The sequence below is a fragment of the Nuphar pumila genome, chromosome 9 (assembly GCF_984573655.1).
Source record: "Nuphar pumila chromosome 9, dmNupPumi1.hap1.1, whole genome shotgun sequence".
NCBI classification, from domain to species: domain Eukaryota; kingdom Viridiplantae; phylum Streptophyta; class Magnoliopsida; order Nymphaeales; family Nymphaeaceae; genus Nuphar; species Nuphar pumila.
Window position 1 is genome coordinate 12,021,889 of NC_143257.1, and position 26,958 is coordinate 12,048,846.

The 26,958-nt window shown below is 37.0% G+C and overlaps 1 protein-coding gene across 1 annotated transcript in view; it reads left to right on the forward strand.

Moving 5' to 3' along the window:
• LOC149828420 (AT-hook motif nuclear-localized protein 1-like) overlaps window positions 1-26,211 on the forward strand; it is a 31,802-nt gene extending 5,591 nt beyond the window's left edge. Inside the window, exons 2-5 of the mRNA XM_090016840.1 lie at window positions 9,915-9,982; window positions 23,493-23,624; window positions 24,750-24,911; window positions 25,599-26,211. Of these exons, the coding sequence (XP_089872966.1) occupies window positions 9,915-9,982; window positions 23,493-23,624; window positions 24,750-24,911; window positions 25,599-25,901 (665 nt within the window). The 3' untranslated portion in view covers window positions 25,902-26,211. The remainder of the gene's footprint in view (window positions 1-9,914; window positions 9,983-23,492; window positions 23,625-24,749; window positions 24,912-25,598) is intronic.
• Window positions 26,212-26,958: the final 747 nt, after the last annotated feature.

Sequence of the window (26,958 nt, forward strand, 5' to 3'; positions counted from 1 at the left end):
TATATATATAGAGAGAGAGAGAGAGAGAGAGAGAGAGAGAGATGTTTTTTGGCAAATTTAATCTTTATGGATGAAAACATGTGATTAGACTCATGGATCAAAGTTTTTTTTTTATGTGCAGGTAAGATTTTATAACAGAATTTCACAAGTTTCAAAACTGTTAATATTTGGATGCTTGTAAAACCCTATCTACACGTCAAACAAGTTTGTTTCAATAGCCTATTCATATATTTTCAACCATAGAAATCACGTTCATATGGTTCGATTTGCTAAAGGGAAGGATGGGGGGTGCACCATTTATTGTCCGAACACATATGCTGGGTGAGATTTGCATAAACAACCTAAAAACACGTGTTCACTTGTAGCAGGCTGGCAGTAACGTAGAAATATTGTAGGCAGCTACCACTTATACTTATATATATATATATATATATATATATATATATTGGAAAACTGAAATATGTAAACTAACAAAATATGTAAACTGATATGAATTGAGATTTTCATAGGTTTTTTTGTAAATTTAACCCTGCCGATACATTCGGCGTGGTCCATTTGCTTGGAATCGACTATTGGGTCATCATAATTGAATCAAGAAATATGGTTTTTCATACTTATATATTTATGAAAATTTTGAGCCATTGATTTTCAGGCCTTAAAAGAATACATAGTATTTCTATAAAACCATGCATCTAAATCGCATCTGTACAGTAAAATTAAAAATAAAAAATAAAAAAACCTATGAAAAATTTGGTTCATATCAGTTTACCTATTTGTTTGGTTTACATATTTTAGTTACCATATATATATATATATATATATATAATTTGAAAGTATTTTTTAGCAAATATGACCTTATGGATGTGATCTCGGCCAAGAACCTACGAACCAGCTCTTGTAGCAAATTTTATCAATGCGTACGTAGGATTTTATAATGCGCTTAAAATCATCCGTTCAAAATCTTTAAAGTTTTCTAGATCTATGTATAACAAGTGTTCACAATAAGAGTTAGTTCTTAGGTTTTTTATCATGAAGATCTCATCAGATTTGCCAAAAAATGCTTTTCAATATGATTTTTAAATGCACTTTGGGCGGTATGCACCTTCCTTTGGTTGGATGATCACACACATATAGGGGTGGGCAATGGGTCAGGCAGCCCGGTGGGACAAACCGACCCGCCCCCCCAATGGGCCGGATTTGGGTCAAGAATTTAGGCCCTGCCGATCTGAAACCCGGCCTATTATATACGTGGGCCAGGCCCTAGTTAACCCATGGGCTACCTGGCCGACCCGATAGGCCTGAGCTACTTAAATAAATTTTTTAATAGCTGGTTGCACAGTAATTTGGTAACTATTATTATTTACCTAATTAATTATATTCATTATATAAAACATAGAAAGATAATTAGATGGGTGCATTAATCTTTCATTTAATTCATTGTTTTTTGGTATTATAAGAATTAATTTAAGAACTTCATTCCAAAATACCTACAAATGAGTCTGGGTCTGGCTGGACCGACCTGCTGAACATTGGCCAATTGGTCCAATGGGCCGGGTCATAGGCTGCTCTTCAAACCTAAGCCCGTTAAGAACCGTTCCAAAACCCAACCCATTAATAAATGGGTCGGGCCATCTCCGAACTAGGCGACACTTAAAACCCTATGGGTCAAGCTATAAATGGGTCTGGGACAGGCCGTTTGGCCCGGCCCGATGCCCAGCCCTACACATACATAGGGGTGTCGATAGGTCGGGTTTACCCGGACATGACCCGTATCAAACCCTATAGGGTTTGTGGTGATAAATAAAAAGACCTGATTAAGACTCGAATCCGAACCCGAATGGAGTCGGATATAGTTTGTGAAATTTTATACCAGACCCGTGCTAGACCTAAGTTTCAATTAAGACCTGCAATTTTTCAATGTAAAATGATAAAAAATATAATTTTATCAGGTATGGCAGGGTCTGGTTCATGTAGTTCTTATCGGGTCTAGGTATGGTTTTTCTTATGGTGGATCCAATTAGACCCAAGTCCAGATCCGATACCATACCTGAAAATTGGAGCCAGGCCTGGTTCCACCTGAGTTTGAACCAAACCTGACCCATTGACACCACTATACACATATATATAGAGAAATCGATAGCTGCTCACACGTTAGGTGCTAAATGATACGTGTTAAATGGGTTTTTCTGCAGTATTTTTTTAGCAGTTCTGACCCCATAATTGTGTTGGGCATGGAGGAATCCACACCTGAATCATGTGTTTTTGATGAAAAAAATGATATTCAGTGCCTAAAAAATTTACAAAGATTTTAGACCGTTGATTTTTTGAACATTATAAAAACCCACCCATGTGTCAGAATTCAACAGTTTAGAGCTGATCCCTATAAAATCAAGTACATAGATCACATCTGTATCGTCAGATTTTATAAATAAAATAAAAAAGGACTGAAAACCCCATTTAGCACCTAAATGTGTAAGCAGCAGCTACCAATCACTCTATATATATACTCATATTTTTTGAAATTGCCATCCATAACGGTAGGTGAACCTGTTGCTGCACCCATAACTATGTGGCATAGAATAAAAGTAAATTCAGTAAGAAGCTTGGAACATGAAGAGTAATGTTCACGGTAAATGAAGAGGTTTTTGTACTCCCCCTATCAAGCATGTGAGTTCTTGGGCCATCAGCTAGTTTGATTGGATCATTGATATGGGAAGATACTTATTTTGTGACTACATCTTAATTTCCTCTCTACCATATAATATACGGCTCTTAATTATCCAACTTTGGATGAAACATTAGATGAGACATGGTTACCTTGGTTAGAGTGAGAGGCATGCGCAAGAGTGGACATTGAAAAATGTGGGCCAAGGCTTCTCTCAAATTTTCATTTCGAGCTCTTCTATCTTCTTCTTTACCTAGCTATTGAAGACATCCACCTCAATCTCATTGCCTTTTGGTGGTGGATCTTTGAGCTTGAGGTGTGAAATGCTCTCTTTTTCAAGTGGGTTTTCCAATTATATATATCTTAGCATTGCAAGTTACTTTAGTTTGCCTTTATCATCACTCTCTTTTTCAAGTGGGTTTTCCAATTATATCTTAGCATTGCAAGTTACTTTAGTTTGCCTTTATCATCACTCTCTTTTTCAAGTAGGTTTTCCAATTATATCTTAGCATTGCAAGTACTTTAGTTTGCCTTTATCATCACTTATTGTAGGGCCATGCCCACATGTACATGAGCCTCTACCTTTTTCTCACTCAAAAAGTACCCTACGTTCACTTTATCCACCAATGAGACCAAACTTTCAATACTTACTCTCTTTTCAAGTATCTTCATATCTTTCTCTCTAAACAGAAGTATATAGGTGCACTACAAGAAAACATGTCATTACCCATCGATATGGTAAATTATCATCGTCAATAATAAATTAATCATGATGATATACAATGTCGTAGTAAAATTATCTATAGTCGAGGATATAATAACATCGCTCTTATCATGTCGGTAATATGAATAGGAAGACGTGAAAGATGGTTTGTGATTATGTTTATTCTATTTCCTTGTCTTTAATAGGTGGGCGAATCTAAAATTCATATTTGAGCTCCAAACTAGTGAGCTCATATATATATATATATATACATATAATTTAGCCAATGTCATTGATATATATCATTGGTTTTTTTAATATAACCAACAATATTTATCTTTGGCTATTTGAACATATATGATTTTTCAATATATAATCGACGATAATTTTCGTCGACTTTAATATATAATCAATGATATTTATCATCGGCTTAAAAATAATATCGCCAATGATACTTATCGTCGGTTTAAACTAACATAGCCGATGATATTTATCGTCGGCTATTTGAACATATATGATTTTTCAATATATAACCAACAAAAATTATCGTTGTTGATGTTAAATAGAGTCGACGATAATTATCATTGAATTTAATTACTATAACCAACATATTTATCGTTGCTTTAATGGTAATATTATCAACGACATCCTAGAGCTGGCCATTTAATACCTACTATATCCATCGTTGAATTTATTTTCTATAAAAATGCTGATATATAATTATCGTTGAAAATAATAATATAAACAACGGTAAAAGGCTGATGCATTTGGCGACGATATTTATCGTCATTTATATTATTGTTGACTATAAATCATATATAATCAACAATAAATATCATAAGTAATGACGTGTTTTTCTTATAGTGGTGGTTCAAGAGAAGGTAAATCCTCTCAACCAAGTACAATGACCTTTATGACCATATACTCTTAGGCAACACCCTGCAGAAGATCAAATACATTTTCTTTTCAGTCTCTTCGTTCATTTTCTAGTTGAAATACCACAATTCATCCCACAAACCATGTAATTTTCGTAGTTATCACTATAAATCTACTTCCTTGGATGCACTTTCTAATCATATCAAGGATTTGATATTCCTTTGCTGTTTTTTTTTTTTTTTTAATTGTCCTTGACACTGGTCTCCCAAACTTCTTTGGCAATTTAGTTATACATATTATAGATAACATTCTTCAAAACTCCGAAGCATGAACTGAAAAAGCCATGGGGTAACTTTTTTTTTCTCCATTAAAGTAACCTAAATCTTTTTATTCAATCTCTTCACGTCACTTGTGAGTTACATCCACTTTCCTCTAGCAAGTATAACCAACTCAACTGAAAGGATCTGTTAAATGTAGTTTTTTCCATTAAACTTTACATTGGTAATTTGTGAAATCCATCCATACTAACAATAGTAGAATGGTTTCCTATAGGAGAGAGTCTTCCTTCTCCCTGACCCTGGTGGTGTTTTTACTTATTTCACGTGATATATTATGTAAACTATCCTTTTCTCAGACCTAGGTCACTGCACACTTACTCTAGGGTGCTCCCTCACCTTTTCAATTAGCAATCAGCATCTCCTTAAAGATTAAGACTGCCACAAGCAGACTATCCTATAAAACTTTACAACCTACAAAATAGCTAACAGAAACCACTCCCATGTGATTTATTCACCTCTTAACTTGTATCCTAGACCATTCTCAGTTCACAAATTCTACCAGATGGGCTACACAATATTGAAGCATGTAGAAAACCAAATGAAACTCCACAACTAAGGTCTTCAAAAAAAGAAAGTATACAACAAAGAAAATAGGAAGAAAAAAACCCAGGTACCTCATGGCTTCAACAAAAATGCCGAGAAGTACTTCTAAAATCCTCTAAACTAGTGCTCTACCAGATGCAAACTGACCCATGTTGAATCCTACCTTTATATTCCGAGGCATTGAAATCAACTAGGAGATCATCGATACTTCTTAATCCTCACTTTGGAGCATTACTCTTGCTCTGATGCTATCTTAATGTAGTAGGAACTACATTTTTAGGATGCTGGTATTCTAATCCAAGAAAAACAATAAAATGAGAAATGCGAAAGGGAAAGTAGAACAAGTTTACCAGGTAGTAGAGAAGAGAGAGAGAGAGAGAGAGAGAGAGAGAGAGAGAGAGAGAGAGAGAGAGAGAGAGAGAGAGATATTAGGGCAAAACCCAGTTCCCTCGCCTCTCATTATCAAGGTATATTACCAAAGAATAACATTCCCTTAATAAAAAAATGCCCTTGAAAAGTGTAAAAGTAGCAAGCATGTAATGCCCTTGACAGGGAAAGGTGAGAATAATAATATCCTATACACTCTCCAACATTCTTCATGTATGCTTTAAGCATATTCGTAGCTAAACTAATACACTAATAATGTGAGACTTAATAATATACCCACTGTTGTCTATCGGACACACTTTGTACATTGTACGATTATAGTATTTGGCAAATAATGATGTATTTCAATAGATGTTATATATTTAAGTGACTTGTCTCTCATTCCACAAAAATGAGGCCTAAAAAGTGTTCGATAAGCATAAAATTTTACTTGAGTGTGCTTACAAAAGTTTCAGCAATCTTGGATAATATAAAATAATACTGAATTATTGGATACACCATAGATATCCTACATAATTGCTCGTCTCTTATAACTTGATAATAGGGTGGTGCAAATGGTTCTCAAGCGACAGAGATTTCATTACCAGTAAATAGATGGTAAGTTTATCCTAAACATCACACCCAACAGGATAGGCAAAGCACCAGCCTGTTCGTGACATATCAGAAATGTCGCTTGATTCATTATGGAAAAACTTGAGTGTTTTGTAACATATTGCATTGTCAAGGACATTATACACTTGCCTAAGTCTATGGTTGCACAAAGATAGATTTGTGCGTGATGAAAATGCTATCCTTTGTTTGTTAGATGCTAAGTTCTCGCACTAAGGGTATGTTTGTGTGTCAAGGAAAATGTCCTTATATAGGTACCAGCCAATCTTTTGTTTGTCAGACATATCAGTCTAAAGTATAATTATGTAAATAGTTTAGTCAAATAAAGAGTAATCTCAATTGAATATGTGAAATTTTGTCAAAATTTAGTGGATCCGTTGATATAGAGACTTTCTCGAGATATTGTATTTAAGACATCAAAGAAAACAGGGTTAAACCATGGTTGCCAGTTGAGGAAGCGGGAGCGGGAAGCGATACGGGAAGCGGGAGCGGGAAGCGAGGCACTTTCAAAATTTTAGGAAGCGGGGAAGCGTGGGACTACTTAGGACCGATTCGGGAAGCGTCTCGGAAGCGACCTAGGAAGCGTCTCGGAAGCGACCTAGGAAGCGTCTCGGAAGCGAGGGGGAAGCGAAAAAAATAAAAATAAAAAATAAAAAATACAAAAAATTGAAAAAACAGGGGAAGCGTGGGGGAAGCGTGGGGGAAGCGAGGGGGAAGCGTGATGGGAAGCGCGCTTCCCATTAAAGGGAAGCGCGTCCCCCATTAAAGGGAAACGCGTCCCCCATTAAAGGGAAGCGCGCTTCCCAAAAAAGGGGGACGCTTCCCCCCACGCTTCGGAAGCACGACGTTTCGCGCTTCCGAAGCGCGCTTCGGGGAAGCGCGCTTCCCCTTTTAGCTAGGCGCTTCCGGTAACTCTGGGTTAAACTCTATAAAAGCAATCACCATTGATGAAAACTCAACCACATGATAAGAGTCAAACCATGTCGAATAGTTCAATGAGAAAAACAAGTCTCTAAGTGATTGCATTGTGCACTTAATGATTTTTTCATTCTTGATATTAAGTGCTCAAAATTTGTATAAGGAGGTTGAATTTGAATTGAACTCTTAATAAGATCTATAGGCCTTATGACTGAGGTATTTTAAACAGATTTACAATCCTGATGAACTTATGTAAATGTGAAAGTGGGGTAGCCTTCTATGGGACTTAGACTTTGTCTCTAGAGCACTCATGAAACTAAAATATAACACTGGACTTTTAATGTACGGTTTCTATATATTGGTAGATACATTATTACTACCTAAAGTAAAAGTCTGTGTTACGATGTCGAGAAAGTCAATTAGGATTCTCAATTCAAAGATAACACTATTGAGGTCCTAAACTAACTAAGATTAACACTAACGTGGTGGTTCAAACCCAAAAGGCACCTTCGTCAATGCACTAACTATTCGTGAACAATCTCTTGAGTCATCTTCTTATAGTTTTGATTCATATGAGGGATTCTTGGGATTATATCTCAAAACTACTTAAGTTTTCTACAATAATTCTTTTATTTGCCTAAGTTATGAGTTTTTGAGTTTCTTATAAAAAGTTTAGTCTCATATTGAAAGTTTTAGGAACTTTCATTGTCCTTATATAGAGCGGTGGTGCTTTAGAGGGCATGGCTCTTAAGAGCATTAGATTTTAGGCTTGAACAAACCTTGGATCTTGGATTATAAACAATATATATATATATATATATTATTTATTTATTTAAACTTATATTTAGATTTGGGTTTAGGTTTGCAGATTACAGACTCGGACCTGACCCGACTTGATTCGATCTGGTCCCGTCTGATTCAGTTTGGTTCGGTTTGATCTTTGACTTCTTTTAGTACTTGAGAAGGTTTTAATCTTCAAGTATTTTTTTGACCTTTAACCAACCATTAAATGGACTTTGACTTTGCATTAAAATCTTTTTGAATCTTTTTGGATCTTATCTAAATTCATTTGGACTAAGTTCAATGGTTTTGCATGAGCATTTATGGTCTAAAATAGTCCAATTGTTGGCCCTTATCCTTGACTTGTTGACTGTTGACCTTTTGACTCAGTTCAGGTCGGTTCTGACCCTTCTAAAATTATTTTGGACCCTATTTGAGTGCTCTCCATAGCTAACCATTTGGGCTTTTATGGCTGGTTACTTTGTCCAGTCATAACCCATTTATAGTTGGCTATTTTAACCTATTAAAGGCCTTTTATGGCTTTTATGAGTGACCTTGAACTAAAGCTTATATAAACCCCAGTCCTCTCACATTTCTGTCATCTCTCACTGCTCTTTCCTTTCTAGGTCAAGCTCTACTCTCCTCTCTTTCTCGAATTGAGAATTTTTCTTTTTCTCTCTAATTTTGGTGCTTCTCTCTCTTCTAGATTAGACCCAATTCAATTAGAGATTCAGATCTGGTTTAACCCAGATCTAGTTCTGATTCAGATCCAATTATGCTCCAAATCCAGATTCAATCCTAAGATCCAAATTCGTTATAGTTTGAATCTTTATCTCGGATCTAAATCGGGTTATAGTTTAGATCCCTATTTAGGATTCATATTTGGTTGTTGATCAAACCCATATACAGTTGTAGTTTAGATTTTGACCCAATTATTGTTAGAAATCATAACCAAACCCATACCCAATTCAACCCTAGTCAAGTGGTTGCTTAAGGTGGTTCATATCGAGGTTGTTAGGCTCACCTAGTGCAGGGCATGGTTCAATCACTCGTGAGAAGGTGAAAGCTTGATTGTATCTTGAAGGCTTAATTGCACAAATACTTATTACACCGAAGACTTTATCTTAAGTGAGGCAACAATTGCTTGAAAAACAGCACGTTTAGGCGTACCTCAGAGTTCTATCTCAATTGTCTAAGCCACTAAGGTATAATTTTCAACAAAACTCATCGACCGGCGTGTGTTTCTGTGGAGCCCACTGACGAATCAAACAGCAAAAATTATTGTTTTCCAAGAAAATCCTTGGGGGTTGTGCCAAAATACACACTGTCTCTAGACTTTCTGCGAAAATGGTTCCCGTGGGGGGCGATTCGGTTTCCGTGGCAGGCATTTCCACGGAAGGGGGTGCCGCGGCACCCCCCCTTCTGTGACATGCAAACGCCGCCTAAGAACCCAACCAGTAATAGTAATATAGGTGTATTCACATAAGCATAACTACAAGGGATCAATATAAGCATTCAATACAGAAGAAAAGTTCATGATGAAGAGCTTGTGTAGTTTAGATTGAACAAAAAAAATGTATTTTGTGATGATCGTATCCATAGAGTATGAAAAACCATCCAATGAATCCAAATTTTCTTCTCTTTCCACTTCAAACTGTGATGAATAATATTTTGGCATTCATCAAAATTAGCATATTTAGATATTATAGCCTCTTTATTTCTTTGTGAAGTATCATCTTTTTTTCTCCCACATTTTGGGTGGCTTTAAGAGAGCAATGCCTGGAATGCATCCTCTTGTTTTGTACCATGTTTTACTATCCTTCATGTTTTTTAATTAGTTTTTATACAAGCAGATTCTTTTGTTGTCCATAGCACAAATGCTTGCTTGCACGAAAATACAAAAAATCACATGAACATGCACAAATTAAAGCAGTTTGAATTTGCATCTAAAGAAAAAAAAATTGTGGCAGTTGCCATGCCTAAAATCCTTGCTTCACCTTCTTATGTTCGAATTACAAAATGTAAAAGAGAAACCATGAAAGCAGGTGATGCTCGTTCTTTGCTTCATTTATTTTTCTTTTTATTCCTTTTGTAGGAGAATGGATTACAAATTCAGCTGGGGGTGGCTTCACTCCCCATGTGATCACTATTGCTGCAGGAGAGGTAACTTCCTTTTTATTATCCGTTGTATTTCTCATGCTTTAGCTTCCAAACTGTGTGATGTACTGCCATTCTTTTGTCATCTTTTTAATTTATCTGTTTAGGAATTTTGTTCTTAACATTGAGCACTCTCCATAGTACACGGGCTTAACCCCATGGTTTATTGAATGATCATTTTTATCAATGGATAGTTTAGTCTGTGATTTTCTCTGTGTTGATTACTGAAAGTTAAGATTTTGGTGTAGGAGATCTAGGGAATTAGGTTTTTGACCTCGACTATACTTTCTATGCTCAATTAGTCTGTCAAGCTTTATCTGTTGTGTCATTTTATGCTAGAGATTTTAGGTTGCTGAAGTTCCTTTTTCAAGTATATATAATTCAGCGGATGAGAGAATCGATGATCTCTCATCCGACCCCTTCCCATTTATATAAGGGATTTTAAATCCCTGATATGAAGTCTGAAGTTTGAATAACTTCAGACATTGGTGTGGTGCCCATGCCACATCAGCATACCCCATGCCAGCTCAGATCTGAGGTCTGAGGTATTCAATCACACCCATAGGATTAGTGAATAATATTTAAACAACTAATGATTTGTCTTGTTTCTCTTTTAGCTGTCAACAAATGATTTTATATGTTATTTGGCTCATCAGTTGATTTTGTCTCTTGTCTTTTAAGCTGTGAATTCGGATATTGAAAGATGGTGCGCATCATGACTTGCTTATTGAAGCAAAAAAGAAAAAGAAAGAAAAACCAGAAGAACTTGGTTTATTAGATATGCATATTTGCTGTATTTGGTTCATTTGCTGCTTGGAATCTTCACAGTTGCTGATTTGACATCATTTTCTTTTTAGCTGTTTTTTCTTGCCTTTTAATAAACTATCTTGTTTTCTGGGTGTATCTTGGTATGGATGTTAACAAGACAAAGTAAAAATTTATCTTGTCAAATCTTCAATTTGGGCTGCTTCGAAATGCTTGGACATAGATCTGTTCCACTGAATTTGTCTGACAGTGAACATCTTGCTTTTTTATTTCAGTCCTTCGGTCTACATGATGAAAATGAACACATGATTTTTAGGGATATATGAAAAATTTTCTTAAGGTTGTTTATCACCATTATGTGACTATTGTCTGTTGATTTATTTAAATGCCTTGGCATTTTTAGTATCATCATGTATGATTTACTTTGGTAGCTGGCCATCTATTTTGCTGATATTGCTGATAGACTGACAGACATCATATTATTTGATGGTAGCTCTCTTTTGATTGAATTATACCATTTATCGGTTCTCCATGTGCTGTTGATGGTACCATTCTCAAAGGTACCAGAATTGCTAGTGTAAAACTTCATTCTAAACACTTCAGCATATTTCTGCTATAGTGTTCATCTTTTTAGTTTTCTTGCTACGAACCTCGTGTCTTAGTTTATTCATTTGAATTGCAAATTTCTATTTGTGGGTGGTGGTGACTGTGGTGCAATATTTCCAATTGCTTTCATGCCTGAAGGCCTGCGCCAGTTGCTTCACGACATGATTTTCTATATAGGGAGATATATGTTGATGATTGGTGCCGGCACACAACAAGGTTTTACAGAGTTTGCAAATGAATCCACAGTGTTCATTGCACCTCATGACATCTCAATATCCTTCTTCGAGTGGCAGGAGATACCAAAAGCATGTGCTTTTCTCATTATTGCTTTTTTCAAGAGTGATGATCTACAATTTGTGTCACTAATCCATTACAAATCTAAAGTATAAGGCCATGGGTTAAACAATTTAAGAGATTCCGTGATGTAGTTGTTGTTAAAATATATGTAATTCATATATATGTATATATTTATATACATATATATTTGTATAATCTAAAATACCCGATAGGGGTATTTTAGTCATTTCACAAGTACCCGATAGGGGTACTTGTTTCTTTTCTTTCTTTTTGTATATTTCCTTTTTTATTTTTTATCTTTTATTTTTTGGTTTTTTGTCCACCTAATAGGGCCCCCACCATGGAGTCGATGGGGCCCCCAACGGTCACATTTGTGACCGTTGGGGGCTCCCAACGACTCCATGGGAGCCCCTAGGTGGCTCTTCTTTTAAGGCCATATGGCCACTCCTCCCCTCCTCCTTTTGTGTATAAATAGGGGTGAACCCCTCTTGTATTTTTTACTCTTGAGAGTTCTCTCTCTTTCAATAAGAGGCATTTATATTTTTATGTTGTGTTGTCTCCTTTGGGTTTGGGTATTAGCCCTTGTTGTTTGTTCATTAGTGGATGTTGTAAGTGCTTAGAGCACTCTTTACTTTTCCGCATATTTCATTACATGGTATCAGAGCCTTGTGTATGCTCTTCTTCTTAATATAGCTAGTTGTGTAGCTATATTTGTTTCTTGTTGTTTCTCTCTTCTTTTATCCTTTTAAGTGTGATTATTATGGAAGGAGAACAAAAGATTGATCTTTCCTTCAAGCTCAATGGATCCAACTACATGATGTGGGCCGCCGCCATGGAAAACAACCTCAAAGGGAAAAAGCTTTGGGGATACGTTATGGGTACCATTCCGGAACCACAACTCCAACTAACTAAGATGGAAGGCGATCAAGAAAAAGCTCTTGAAGGAGATGCCCGCATGAAGGCCATTGAAGATCACCAATCTAAAATAGAAGATTGGGAAAGTAAGCATGCCAAGATTCTTGCTTGGTTCATGAACAATGTGGAGCTTAAGATTTTGCCAACATTGCCAAATTTCGGATGGCAAATGAAGCATGGTTCTTCATGAAAGGTATGTTTACCCAAAAAGACCTTGCTCGTCAATTCTTTCTTCAAGAAAAAATCCGGACTATCAAACAAGGAGAAATGAGTGTTAGGGACTACTTTAGCACTCTTGGCCCTCTATGGGATGAGTTATCCTTGCTAGAACCAAAATGGGTTTCTAGTATAGATGTGGAATTAAGGAGAGAACAAATGGAAAAAGAACACTTTTTCCAATTTTTACATGGGCTTAGGCCCGAGTATGAACAAGTTAGATCCTCCCTCCTACATAGATCAAAGCCTCTTCCTTTGGAAGATGCCATTGCCGAAATATGCCAAGAAGAAACCCGTCTTGGCATGATTAAAGGAGGAAATGATGTCTTGGCCGTATCTAAACCCGGCAACCATATGAAAACCTACAAACCTCCACATTTTGGAAGGCAAAATAACTATAATGACAACTATAGAAAAGCCATTTGCCATCATTGTCAAGAACCGGGTCATATAAGACCTAATTGCCCTAAATTGAATGAAGCACCAAAAAATAAAGTTGCTTCCGTTGAAGAAGCTTCTCAAAAGAAAGAGGAAGCAATCAAAGGAACGGACTCTTTTTCTCTTGCTCAACTATCGGAGGCACTACAAACTCTACTCAAGATTCCATCAACTTCGGGTGCCGCCGTAGCTTCCTCCTCTCCTCCAGGTATGTCGTCTTGGATCCTTGACTCTGGAGCTTCCTTTCATATGACCCCCCTTGAAAATGAGCTTTCTGATTTATGTAATAACTTTAAAAACTCCTATGTTTCAACTGCCGATGGTACATCTTTACAAGTTAAAAGTCTTGGAACCTTAAACTTTTCAAAAGACTTCTTTGTGCCAAACGTAAGAGTTGTACCTCAACTTAATTTAAATCTCCTCTCTGTTGCTCAAATATGCGATCATGGATGTAAAATCTCCTTCTCAACTAAGGATTGCTCTATACAGGATCTCCGGTCCGGGAAGCTGATTGGGCAAGGCCATAGAAGGGGAGATCTCTATTACATGAGCAACTTGAAACTCCCCATTAACTCTTTTTGTAACCATGTCCAAGATAAAAATATTGATATTTGGCATCAAAGACTTGGACATCCAAGTTTCTCAAAAATGTACTCCTTTCCATTTGGAAAGAAATTTTGTAATGAGAAACATTTTGTTTGCAAGAATTATATTTTTGGCAAAATGAAATCTACTCCTTTTCCAAACCGAACTTTTGTGTCCAAAAGACCTTTTGAGTTAGTCCATTCGGATGTTTGGGGTCCTTCCCCCTGTAATGAAATATGCGGAAAAGCAAAGAGTGCACTAAGCACTTACAACATCTACTAATGAACAAACAAAGAGGGGCTAATACCCAAACCCACAAGAGACAACACAACATAAAAATATAAATGCCTCTTATCGAAAGAGAGAGAGCTCTCAAGAGTAAGAAATACAAGAGGGGAGCACCCCTATTTATACACAAGAGAAGGAGAGGGAGAGGGCCAAGAGGCCTTAAAAGGAGAGCCACCTAGGGGGCTCCCCATGTAGTCGTTGGGAGCCCCCAACGGTCACTAATGTGACCGTTGGAGGCCCCATCGACTACATGGTGGGGCCCCTTTTTAGTGAGCAAAAAACAAAAAATAAAAAATACATTTTACAAAAAAATAAAGAGAAAAAATAAACTAAGAAAAACAAGTACCCCTATCGGGTACTTGTGAAATGATAGAAATACCCCTATCGGGTATTATATATATATATATATATATAAATATATATATATATATATATATATATATGAATTACATATATTTTAACACCCTCCCTCAAGCTTTACGGGGATATAACCGAAAGCTTGTTAAGGAGAAACAAAAACCGAGGAGCCGCAAGAGCCTTAGTGAAGAAGTCCGCCAACTGGTACTCTGATGTGACGTAAGGTAGTGCTATAGTTCCTCTTAGGTATTCATCTCGAACGTAATGGCAGTCCATCTCAATATGTTTAGTACGCTCATGGAAGGTGTGATTGCTTGCAATATAGATTGCGCTTTTGTTGTCACAACACATCTTCGAAGGAGTAGAGATGACAATGCCCATATCACTGAGGAGGCTTCTTAGCCACACAAGTTTCATGGTTGTAGTGACCATAGCACGATATTCTGCTTCCGTCGAGGACAATGATACTTTGTGTTGCTTCTTGCATCTCCACGAAATCATAGAGTCACCTAAGAAAACACAAAAACCGGTAGTTGAGACACGGTCATTGGGATTTCCTCCCCAATCTGCATCAGTATAAGCAATTAAATCAAGTGACGAGGCAGAAGAAAGAAAAACTCCCTTAGTTATGGTATTTTTGATATATCTGACAATCCTTAAGACTGCACTCATGTGCACGGTTGTAGGTGCATGTTGAAACTGACTGACAGAGTGGACGGCATGAGCAATATCTGGCCGTGTGATGGATAGGTAGGTTAGAGACCCAACAAGTTGCCGGTAGGGAGTAGGATCCTCGAGAGGTGTTCCATCTTCCAACCTTAATTTTGCATTGATGACTTCTGGGGTTTCTGTCTTCTTGTCATCGGAGATACCCGATTTGGAACAGATGTCAGCAGCAAGTTTCATCTGAGAGAGAATGTACCCTCGAGGAGAGTACGCCACTTCAATTCCTAAAAAATATCTTAAGAAACCAAGGTCAGACATATCAAAATTTTCTTTCAAAACCTTTTTAATATCATTAATGCCTCTCTCATCACTTCCTGTGATGATCATATCATCAACATAAAGTAGTAAAATAACTACAGAAGACCCTGCACTTTTCACAAACAAAGCAGTGTCAGTATAACATGAACGAAAATTTAAACTTGTCATTACATTACTAAATCTATCATGCCAAGCCTTTGGAGCTTGTTTTAAACCATATAATGCCTTTTTAAGTTTAAGAATTTTATTTTTACCAATACATACTCCTGGTGGGGGATCCATGTAAACTTCTTCATTTAATTCGCCATTTAGAAATGCATTCTTAACATCAAGTTGATAGATAGGCCATTTCTTTACAGACGCAATAGCAATAAGAGTCCTAACACTAGTCATTCTAGCAACAGGTGCGAAGGTTTCTTCATAATCTATACCATATTCTTGAGCATATCCTTTAGCTACTAATCGTGCTTTATAACGTTCTAATGAACCATCACTCTTGGTTTTAATTTTGAAGACCCATCTACATCCTATTGATTTCTTTCCAGTGGGTAACGAAGTTATTTCCCAAGTTTTTGCTTTTTCAAGGGCACTAAGCTCTAAGTTCATGGCTTCAACCCATTGGGGAATATTTTTGGCCTCATTATAGTGTGAAGGTTCATGAAATGAATGTAATGCAATTAGACATGCTCTATATCTAGGAGTTAGGGACTCATAGGAAACAAACCTATTTGGAGGATTGGAGATCCGACTGGATCTCCTTAAAGATGTTTCTTCAATGTCGGATCCTTGAGAGTATTTTTCTAAGGCACTTATCTGAGTTTGTTGACCACGCCTAACATATGTTTGGATTGGTCTATTATTCTCATCTACAGCATTATCAAGAGGGATTTCCTCTAGGTCATTCAAAGACTCATTAGAGATTTCCTCTTCTTGAGGAGTCTCATCTTCTTGAGATAGAAGATCAAATAAAAAAGTATATTCACTTTCGTCAATATCTTTAGTTTTCACAAAACCATTTTCATTTTCCAAAAATGTTACATCTTTGGATACATAGAGTTTGTTATTTTTCAAGTCAAAACATCTAAAACCTTTTTTATTTTCTCCATAACCCAAGAAGACACATTCAATAGCTTTAAGAGATAATTTGTCCCGTTTATGAGTAAGGACAAAACATTTACATCCAAACACTCTTAATCTATTGAAGTCAGGTGTTCTTTCAAATAGTTTTTCGTATGGAGATGTATTTTGTAAGGATGAAGATATCATTTTATTTATTAAATAAGTTGAGGTTAAGGCCGCTTCGGCCCAAAAATTCTTTGGAATTTTTTTGGAAATAAGGAGTGTCCTAGTGGTTTCCATGATATGTCTATGCTTTCTTTCGGCCAAGCCGTTTTGTTGAGGAGTCCTAGGACACGATCTTTGATGACAAATCCCATTTACTTCTAAATAGTTTTGAAATTCATTTGATAAATATTCTCCACCCGAATCGGATCTAAGAGTAGAGATATTACTTGAAAATTGATTTTTAACTATCATATGAAATTTTTTAAAAAACTCAAAGACTTCGGATTTTAAATTGAGAAAGTAGATCCATACATACCTAGTATAGTCATCGATGAAAGTGACATAATAGGAGTACCCTCCTTTAGACATGACGGGGGAAGGGCCCCAAACGTCCGAATGGACTAACTCAAAAGGTCTTTTGGATACAAAAGTCCGGTTTGGAAAAGGAGTAGATTTCATTTTGCCAAAAATACAATTCTTGCAAACAAAATGTTTCTCATTACAAAATTTCTTTCCAAATGGAAAGGAGTACATTTTTGAGAAACTTGGATGTCCAAGTCTTTGATGCCAAATATCAATATTTTTATCTTGGACATGGTTACAAAAAGAGTTAATGGGGAGTTTCAAGTTGCTCATGTAATAGAGATCTCCCCTTCTATGGCCTTGCCCAATCAGCTTCCCGGACCGGAGATCCTGTATAGAGCAATCCTTAGTTGAGAAGGAGATTTTACATCCATGATCGCATATTTGAGCAACAGAGAGGAGATTTAAATTAAGTTGAGGTACAACTCTTACGTTTGGCACAAAGAAGTCTTTTGAAAAGTTTAAGGTTCCAAGACTTTTAACTTGTAAAGATGTACCATCGGCAGTTGAAACATAGGAGTTTTTAAAGTTATTACATAAATCGGAAAGCTCATTTTCAAGGGGGGTCATATGAAAGGAAGCTCCAGAGTCAAGGATCCAAGACGACATACCTGGAGGAGAGGAGGAAGCTACGGCGGCACCCGAAGTTGATGGAATCTTGAGTAGAGTTTGTAGTGCCTCCGATAGTTGAGCAAGAGAAAAAGAGTCCGTTCCTTTGATTGCTTCCTCTTTCTTTTGTGAAGCTTCTTCAACGGAAGCAACTTTATTTTTTGGTGCTTCATTCAATTTAGGGCAATTAGGTCTTATATGACCTGGTTCTTGACAATGATGGCAAATGGCTTTTCTATAGTTGCCATTATAGTTATTTTGCCTTCCAAAATGTGGAGGTTTGTAGGTTTTCATATGGTTGCCGGGTTTAGATACGGCCAAGACATCATTTCCTCCTTTAATCATGCCAAGACGGGTTTCTTCTTGGCATATTTCGGCAATGGCATCTTCCAAAGGAAGAGGCTTTGATCTATGTAGGAGGGAGGATCTAACTTGTTCATACTCGGGCCTAAGCCCATGTAAAAATTGGAAAAAGTGTTCTTTTTCCATTTGTTCTCTCCTTAATTCCACATCTATACTAGAAACCCATTTTGGTTCTAGCAAGGATAACTCATCCCATAGAGGGCCAAGAGTGCTAAAGTAGTCCCTAACACTCATTTCTCCTTGTTTGATAGTCCGGATTTTTTCTTGAAGAAAGAATTGACGAGCAAGGTCTTTTTGGGTAAACATACCTTTCATGAAGAACCATGCTTCATTTGCCATCCGAAATTTGGCAATGTTGGCGAAATCTTAAGCTCCACATTGTTCATGAACCAAGCAAGAATCTTGGCATGCTTACTCTCCCAATCTTCTATTTTAGATTGGTGATCTTCAATGGCCTTTATGCGGGCATCTCCTTCAAGAGCTTTTTCTTGATCGCCTTCCATCTTAGTTAGTTGGAGTTGTGGTTCCGGAATGGTGCCCATAACGTATCCCCAAAGCTTTTTCCCTTTGAGGTTGTTTTCCATGGCGGCGGCCCACATCATGTAGTTGGAACCATTGAGCTTGAATGAGAGATCAATCTTTTGTTCTCCTTCCATAACAACCACTTACAAGAGAATATCAAGGAGAGAGAAACAAAAAAACAAATATAGCTACACCACTAGCTATATTAAAAAGAAGAGCATAAACCTTGCTCTAATACCATGTAATGAAATATGCGGAAAAGCAAAGAGTGCACTAAGCACTTACAACATCTACTAATGAACAAACAAAGAGGGGTTAATACCCAAACCCACAAGAGACAACACAACATAAAAATATAAATGCCTCTTATCGAAAGAGAGAGAGCTCTCAAGAGTAAGAAATACAAGAGGGGAGCACCCCTATTTATACACAAGAGAAGGAGAGGGAGAGGGCCAAGAGGCCTTAAAAGGAGAGCCACCTAGGGGGCTCCCCATGTAGTCATTGGGAGCCCCCAACGGTCACTAATGTGACCGTTGGAGGCCCCATCGACTACATGGTGGGGCCCCTTTTTAGTAAGCAAAAAACAAAAAATAAAAAATACATTTTACAAAAAAATAAAGAGAAAAAATAAACTAAGAAAAACAAGTACCCCTATCGGGTACTTGTGAAATGACAGAAATACCCCTATCGGGTATTATATATATATATATATATATATATATATATGAATTACATATATTTTAACACCCCCGTCATGTCTAAAGGAGGATACTCCTATTATGTCACTTTCATCGATGACTACACTAGGTATGTATGGATCTACTTTCTTAATTTAAAATCCGAAGTCTTTGAGTTTTTCAAAAAATTTCATATGATAGTTAAAAATCAATTTTCAAGTAATATCTCTACTCTTAGATCCGATTCGGGTGGAGAATATTTATCAAATGAATTTCAAAACTATTTAGAAGTAAATGGAATTTGTCATCAAAGATCGTGTCCTAGGACTCCCCAACAAAACGGCTTGGCCGAAAGAAAGCATAGACATATCATGGAAACCACTAGGACACTCCTTATTTCCAAAGAAATTCCAAAGAATTTTTGGGCCGAAGCGGCCTTAACCTCAACTTACTTAATAAATAGAATGATATCTTCATCCTTACAGAATACATCTCCATACGAAAAACTATTTGAAAGAACACCAGACTTCAATAGATTAAGAGTTTTTGGATGCAAATGTTTTGTCCTTACTCATAAACGGGACAAATTATCTCCTAAAGCTATTGAATGTGTTTTCTTGGGTTATGGAGAAAATCAAAAGGGTTTTAGATGTTTTGACTTGAAAAATAACAAACTCTATGTATCCAAAGATGTAACATTTTTGGAAAATGAAAATGGTTTTGTGAAAACTAAAGATATTGACGAAAGTGAATATACTTTTTTATTTGATCTTCTATCTCAAGAAGATGAGACTCCTCAAGAAGAGGAAATCTCTAATGAGTCTTTGAATGACCTAGAGGAAATTCCTCTTGATAATGCTATAGATGAGAATAATAGACCAATCCAAACATATGTTAGGCGTGGTCAACAAACTCAAATAAGTGCCTTAGAAAAATACTCTCAAGGATCCAACATTGAAGAAACATCTTTAAGGAGATCCAGTCGGATCTCCAACCCTCCTAATAGGTTTGTTTCCTATGAGTCCCTAACTCCTAGATATAGAGCATGTCTAATTGCGTTGCATTCATTTCATGAACCTTCACACTATAATGAGGCCAAAAATATTCCCCAATGGGTTGAAGCCATGAACTTAGAGCTTAGTGCCCTTGAAAAAGCAAAAACTTGGGAAATAACTTCGTTACCCACTGGAAAGAAATCAATAGGATGTAGATGGGTCTTCAAAATTAAAACCAAGAGTGATGGTTCATTAGAACGTTATAAAGCACGGTTAGTAGCTAAAGGATATGCTCAGAAATATGGTATAGATTATGAAGAAACCTTCGCACCTGTTGCTAGAATGACTAGTGTTAGGACTCTTATTGCTATTGCGTCAGTGAAAAAATGGCCTATCTATCAACTCGATGTTAAGAATGCATTTCTAAATGGCGAATTGAATGAAGAAGTTTACATGGATCCCCCACCAGGAGTATGTATTGGTAAAAATAAAATTCTTAAACTTAAAAAGGCATTATATGGTTTAAAACAAGCCCCAAAGGCTTGGCATGATAGATTCAGTAATGTAATGACAAGTTTGAATTTTCGTTCATGTTATACTGACACTGCTTTGTTTGTGAAAAGTGCAGGGTCTTATGTAGTTATTTTACTACTTTATGTTGATGATATGATCATCACAGGAAGTGATGAGAGAGGCATTAATGATATTAAAAAGGTTTTGAAAGAAAATTTTGATATGTCTGACCTTGGATTCTTAAGATATTTTTTAGGAATTGAAGTGGCGTACTCTCCTCGAGGGTACATTCTCTCTCAGATGAAACTTGCTGCTGACATCTGTTCCAAATCTGGTATTTCCGACGATAAGAAGACAGAAACCCCAGAAGTCATCAATGCAAAATTAAGGTTGGAAGATGGAACACCTCTCGAGGATCCTACTCCCTACCGGCAACTTGTTGGGTCTCTAACCTACTTATCCATCACACGGCCAGACATTGCTCATGCCGTTCACTCTGTCAGTCAATTTCAACATGCACCTACAACTGTGCACATGAGTGCAGTCTTAAGGATCGTCAGATATATCAAAAATACCATAACTAAGGGAGTTTTTCTTTCCTCTGCCTCGTCCCTTGATTTAATTGCTTATACTGATGCAAATTGGGGAGGAAATCCCAATGACCGAGTCTCAACTACCGGATTTTGTGTTTTCTTAGGTGACTATGATTTCTTGGAGATGCAAGAAGCAACACAAAGTATCCTTGTCCTCGACGGAAGCAGAATATCGTGCTATGGCCACTACAACCATGGAACTTGTGTGGCTAAGAAGCCTCCTCAGTGATATGGGCATTGTCATCTCTACTCCTTCGAAGCTGTGTTGCGACAACAAAAGCACAATCTATATTGCAAGCAATCACACCTTCCATGAGCGTACTAAGCATATTGAGATGGACTGCCACTACGTTCATGATGAATACCTAAGAGGAACCATAGCACTACCTTACGTCACATCAGAGTACCAGTTGGCGGACTTCTTCACTAAGGCTCTTGCAGCTCCTCGGTTTTTGTTTCTCCTTAACAAGCTTTCGGTTATATCCCCGTAAAGCTTGAGGGAGGGTGTTAAAATATATGTAATTCATATATATGTATATATTTATATACATATATATTTGTATAATCTAAAATACCCAATAGGGGTATTTTAGTCATTTCACAAGTACCCGATAGGGGTACTTGTTTCTTTTCTTTCTTTTTGTATATTTCCTTTTTTATTTTTTATCTTTTATTTTTTGGTTTTTTGTCCACCTAATAGGGGCCCCACCATGGAGTCGATGGAGCCCCCAACGGTCACATTTGTGACCGTTGGGGGCTCCCAACGACTCCATGGGAGCCCCTAGGTGGCTCTTCTTTTAAGGCTATATGGCCACTCCTCCCCTCCTCCTTTTGTGTATAAATAGGGGTGAACCCCTCTTGTATTTTTTACTCTTGAGAGTTCTCTCTCTTTCAATAAGAGGCATTTATATTTTTATGTTGTGTTGTCTCCTTTGGGTTTGGGTATTAGCCCTTGTTGTTTGTTCATTAGTGGATGTTGTAAGTGCTTAGAGCACTCTTTACTTTTCCGCATATTTCATTACAGTTGGTTTACTGTAGGGCCTACTTTGGTTGTGATAATAAAGCATGCCAAATATGGAATTTTATGAGAGGAAATATATTAACATTGACTGGCATTATATTTTCTGAATGTTAGCTGGCACCATTCGACTGACTTGTGATTGTTTAGTGGTGTGTGTTATGGATTTCTTCATCAAATTTCATCCCATCACTTACACTACTTTTCGTTCCTCAAAACTCCCAGTGCTGCCTTTAGGAAAATATGGAACCATAATGTGTATTGTGCCAGTTATTTATGTTTTTCATTTGTCAGGCAATTATAATGCAATACTTTCTTTGTCTTCCTATTTTTTATCTCCTTTTATATTTTTGTGTTTTTATGTTATCAAAGGTACTTTAGGTAATTTATTTTTTAGGCTTGCACATAGTTACATGAGGTGTGCTCTTGTACTTATTCATCTGTGCTTGAGAATACAGTTTTACTGCAAAATTGTTTTATAATTTCCATGGTGCAGTCACATATATCTTTGTTACGCATTACACAAAATGAATTTGGTGTTCCTTTAAAAGAAATCTATATTTATTTATTACCACTACTGTACTGTACAATAAATGATTATTTTTTTGATATACTTATTTATTATTTATTTCTCAGGCATTGTCAGACATGATGGGGAAGGTTATGGCCTTGGTGCCTGACTCTGCCTTAAATTTGTGACCGAAGTTAATGTTATTTAAAATTCCTGATGAAAGTGAAGACAAATATTTGTGGTTTTGTGTTTTAAATACTAGTGGGATCTGTGATATGCTCTTTCTATGTGTTAATTGATGGTTGAACCTGCCCTTTTCTGCTGGCAACTTTGTCTGCTTTCAAGTGTCATTTGTTTTTGTCCATGTTCAGTGCTTGAATTAATGTCTTTATTTCAGTTAGATGCTGATCTTAGGATGTATGTGGCCCTGCTATTAATTGGATTTTATAACATATGCTAATACATCATTGTAATATACATTTACTTATCTTGGTATCAGTATAGAAATATATAATTCCGCAGGAAAATGTCTGAATAAGTTCCGATTCATACCCCTGCACCTGCTGATATGTTTCTGATTCATAGTTTCTTGGTGCTAACATCTTATATCATCATAGGATATAACAATGAGGATAATGTCTTTCTCACAAAAAGGACCCCGGGCTATATGTGTTCTTTCTGCCAATGGTGCCATTTCCAATGTCACTCTTCGCCAGCCTGATTCCTCTGGTGGCACCTTGACTTATGAGGTATAGTCACGCCATGTTTCAATAGAGCTTGATTATGAGATAGCGTTTAGTCTTGCTGAAACCTGGTGAATTCTGTCACATTGTGAATGATACAATTCTGCAATCATGGAGATTTATTAGTGCATTTTGTATTCCATTTTTAAACATAGGTCAAATATAGAATATCTTGTGTCCTGTGTCACATAGGTGCCGGTGCGGGTACGGGTGTGGGTGCGGCGATGCTGCACTTTAAAAAAACTTGGGTGCGGGAGGGTATATATATTATATATATAATTTTTAACAGATATACACTCGTATCACCACTTTTCGTATTTTTTTTTATTGTGGGTCCAAAATGGACAGTTATGACCCTGGGTGCATTGACCGCACCGGTTGCTGCACCCGCACCCAAGTTGAGTCGTGTTGATGTGGGCGTGGCACCCTGTTGGCCGAATCCCTGTTACATAGCTTGTGTCTATTAACTTGAAAAATTCATTGTAAGAATCCACTTCAATTTTGCTTTCCAGACCTATCAAAGTTAATAGAGGTTGGAAATGATCTAATGTCTTTCGTTTTCTGAATTGGAATTTTCACTCTTTCATTTTATTTGTTATTTACTTTTCAGATTGATACATGTTGAGGTACCTGCACAAGCATCAATCTAGACATGGTCTTCAAAATGTTCTCTTACCTCATCCATCTTATGAATGATAAGAAAACATTAGATGAATCCAATGGTCACAGAATTCTTAAAGATGCAGATTTTCATGATTACGACTTGCAAAAACAATTCAATATCCAAATTAGAGCAACAAAATTACGAGATGAACTTGGTTTGTTTTCTCATAATAAATATTACCGCCAAGCTTTTGTTTTTGACTTACTGCAGTTAGTATTTCCACACTTCTATATTAGTATATTTAACTGCTGAAATATTTTACTAGTTACTAGAGTTATAAATTCTACAAGTAAGCATGAGAATACATGCGTCCATTGTCAAGTGTCATGCCTCCATAAAAATTAGACATATTATTTTTTTTTCATGCTTCAAAAAAGGGTTTGATGTTCTCCTGGAGTCCCTCATTCTTTCTGAATTTCATCCTTGTTGCTTCATCTTGTGCTACTTATCTGCATATTTTTTGGCAGGGACGCTTTGAAATACTTTCCTTGTCTGGGTCATTCATGCTGACAGAGAATGGGGGAACTCGGAGCCGAACTGGTGGATTGAGCGTTTCCTTGGCAAGTCCAGATGGGCGTGTTGTAGGAGGAGGAGTTGCAGGTTTACTAACAGCTGCCAGTCCAGTGCAGGTATTGACTTACCCATTAAATCATGGCATGTTGAAAAAAATGTACTGATGTGCAAAACTGGAAGCACATGATAAGATATCACCATTTAGTGTCTATAAACAAGATGAACTCTCCAATGTCGTAGGAAGGAAATGATGTGATACAGAGTATACCATGGGTTCCCTCTTCATGTGGCAAGGAAGGGAAGAATTAGATGATCTCAATGAGTTTGACTGTTGACCTTACCTTCTGGATAGAAGTTCAGTAGTAGGAATTTTTGCCTTGTGGCTTGTGGAAATTAGGAAAATCGTCTCAGTTCATTTGTCGTATAGTATCCATCTGATAGATGGTTATGTATTATATTATTATAAGAGCATTTCTATTCGGTTATCTACCTTCTTGATTACCTTCATCCAATTTGTTTTCCTAGATCTCTATTGGTGAATGCTGTTGTTGGCGGAATGTTGTATTTATCAATTATTCTTCACTAGTAATTGCTATTAATGGAATAGACCTTAAAGTTTTCTTGCCTTTGGACAAACATAAAATTTCTTTGGACTATGTGGTTGTATTTGTTATGCAGGCCAGCCAATTCTTGCTGGATTTTTAGGTTTTCCAAGCTTTTCAAAACAGCAGTTTCAGTCTCTTTCTACTAGCAGAAAGAACTGAGGCGAACAGCTATTAATGTTTGGTATTATTTTGTGTCAGATTGTGGTAGGGAGTTTTATGCCACACTATCAGAAGGAGCAGCTTGTGAAGAAGCCAAAGTTTGAAACCACAGGAGGCCTTCCACAGATGGTCACATCATTTGCGCCAACAGCTGCAATTCCTATTTATAACTCAGCCATGGATGAGCCCTACTATGAACAAGGTCGCCCAGTTTCTGCTAATCAATCACAGAAGCCCATGACCTCCTATCATGACACGGACGGATGGAATGCTGCTCTACACCCATTGCCCAAATCAAGAGATTCAGCAGATACTAATGCCTCCTTGCTGCACAAAGGGTAGTCAGTCAGTTAATGTAGAAGCTGTCAAACTACCTGGAGTCTTTGGAATTAATTAAAAGAATACCTATTGAAACATGGTTGGCTGGCTGGTTTATGAACAGCCAATGGAACTCCCATGCTGGAGTAGTGACTTACCTGTTACTGATGCCATTTGGTTCTCTCAAGAGTTGATCAGAATTTGACTGACTACCTTTTCTGCCCAGGGTCATGGCTTTTTCAGGTATTCATCTCATCTCTCTAGGCTAATTAGGATAGGATGCTCTTGGATGATGAAAGTCTGATTTGAATCTTTTGCTCACATGTAACTCGAGACTTTTGTGGTACTGGATCATGTATACTTTGTGTTTCTTTATTTGTGCTCAATGCCAATGCTTATCTTTCTGTTGCGTTAATTTCTTCTATCCCGTGGTCATCCTTCGCTTATAAACTTCTAATAGTTTCTAAGAACCGTCTTCCCATGTGACTTGGTCACATTCCTGGTTTTCTTTCTTCTGATAACCATGTCTTGTCCATTCTTTCTCTTGGACAAATCGGTATGTTTCCTTTCTGTTGTAATTACTTTCTCTTATTAGGAAGTTCCAATCATCATAGCAATCGCTGATATGATACTGGTAAAATGTAAATGTGTGTGACCTTGACGATTGGTTAATTTCAGATGATCCAATAGTCAATGCAAGTCCTTATTTGAAATGCTCAATCCTTTTTCATACTCGACTACTGGAAATAAATAAGAATAATCTTTGTGGTGGTGAAGCTTGTGTTATGCAAGCCACAACCTAAACGAAGAAAACTACAAGATAAAAGAGAAAAGAATAGAAGTAGACGCAAGATTTATGTGGTTCGGCACTCAGGCCTATGTTCACGGGCGAAAAAGGAGAAAAAAATCTACTAGCAAATGCGATAAAATACAGAGGCAAGACAAAGAGCTTTCAAACTCTAATCCTCAATGCACCTGAAACTCTCATAATCCAACGCTCAATAGAGACGACTACAAATATCATGAAGGACATAAAACTGTAGCCGGTATAAAAGGAAAAATTACAAAACTAATGGCCTGG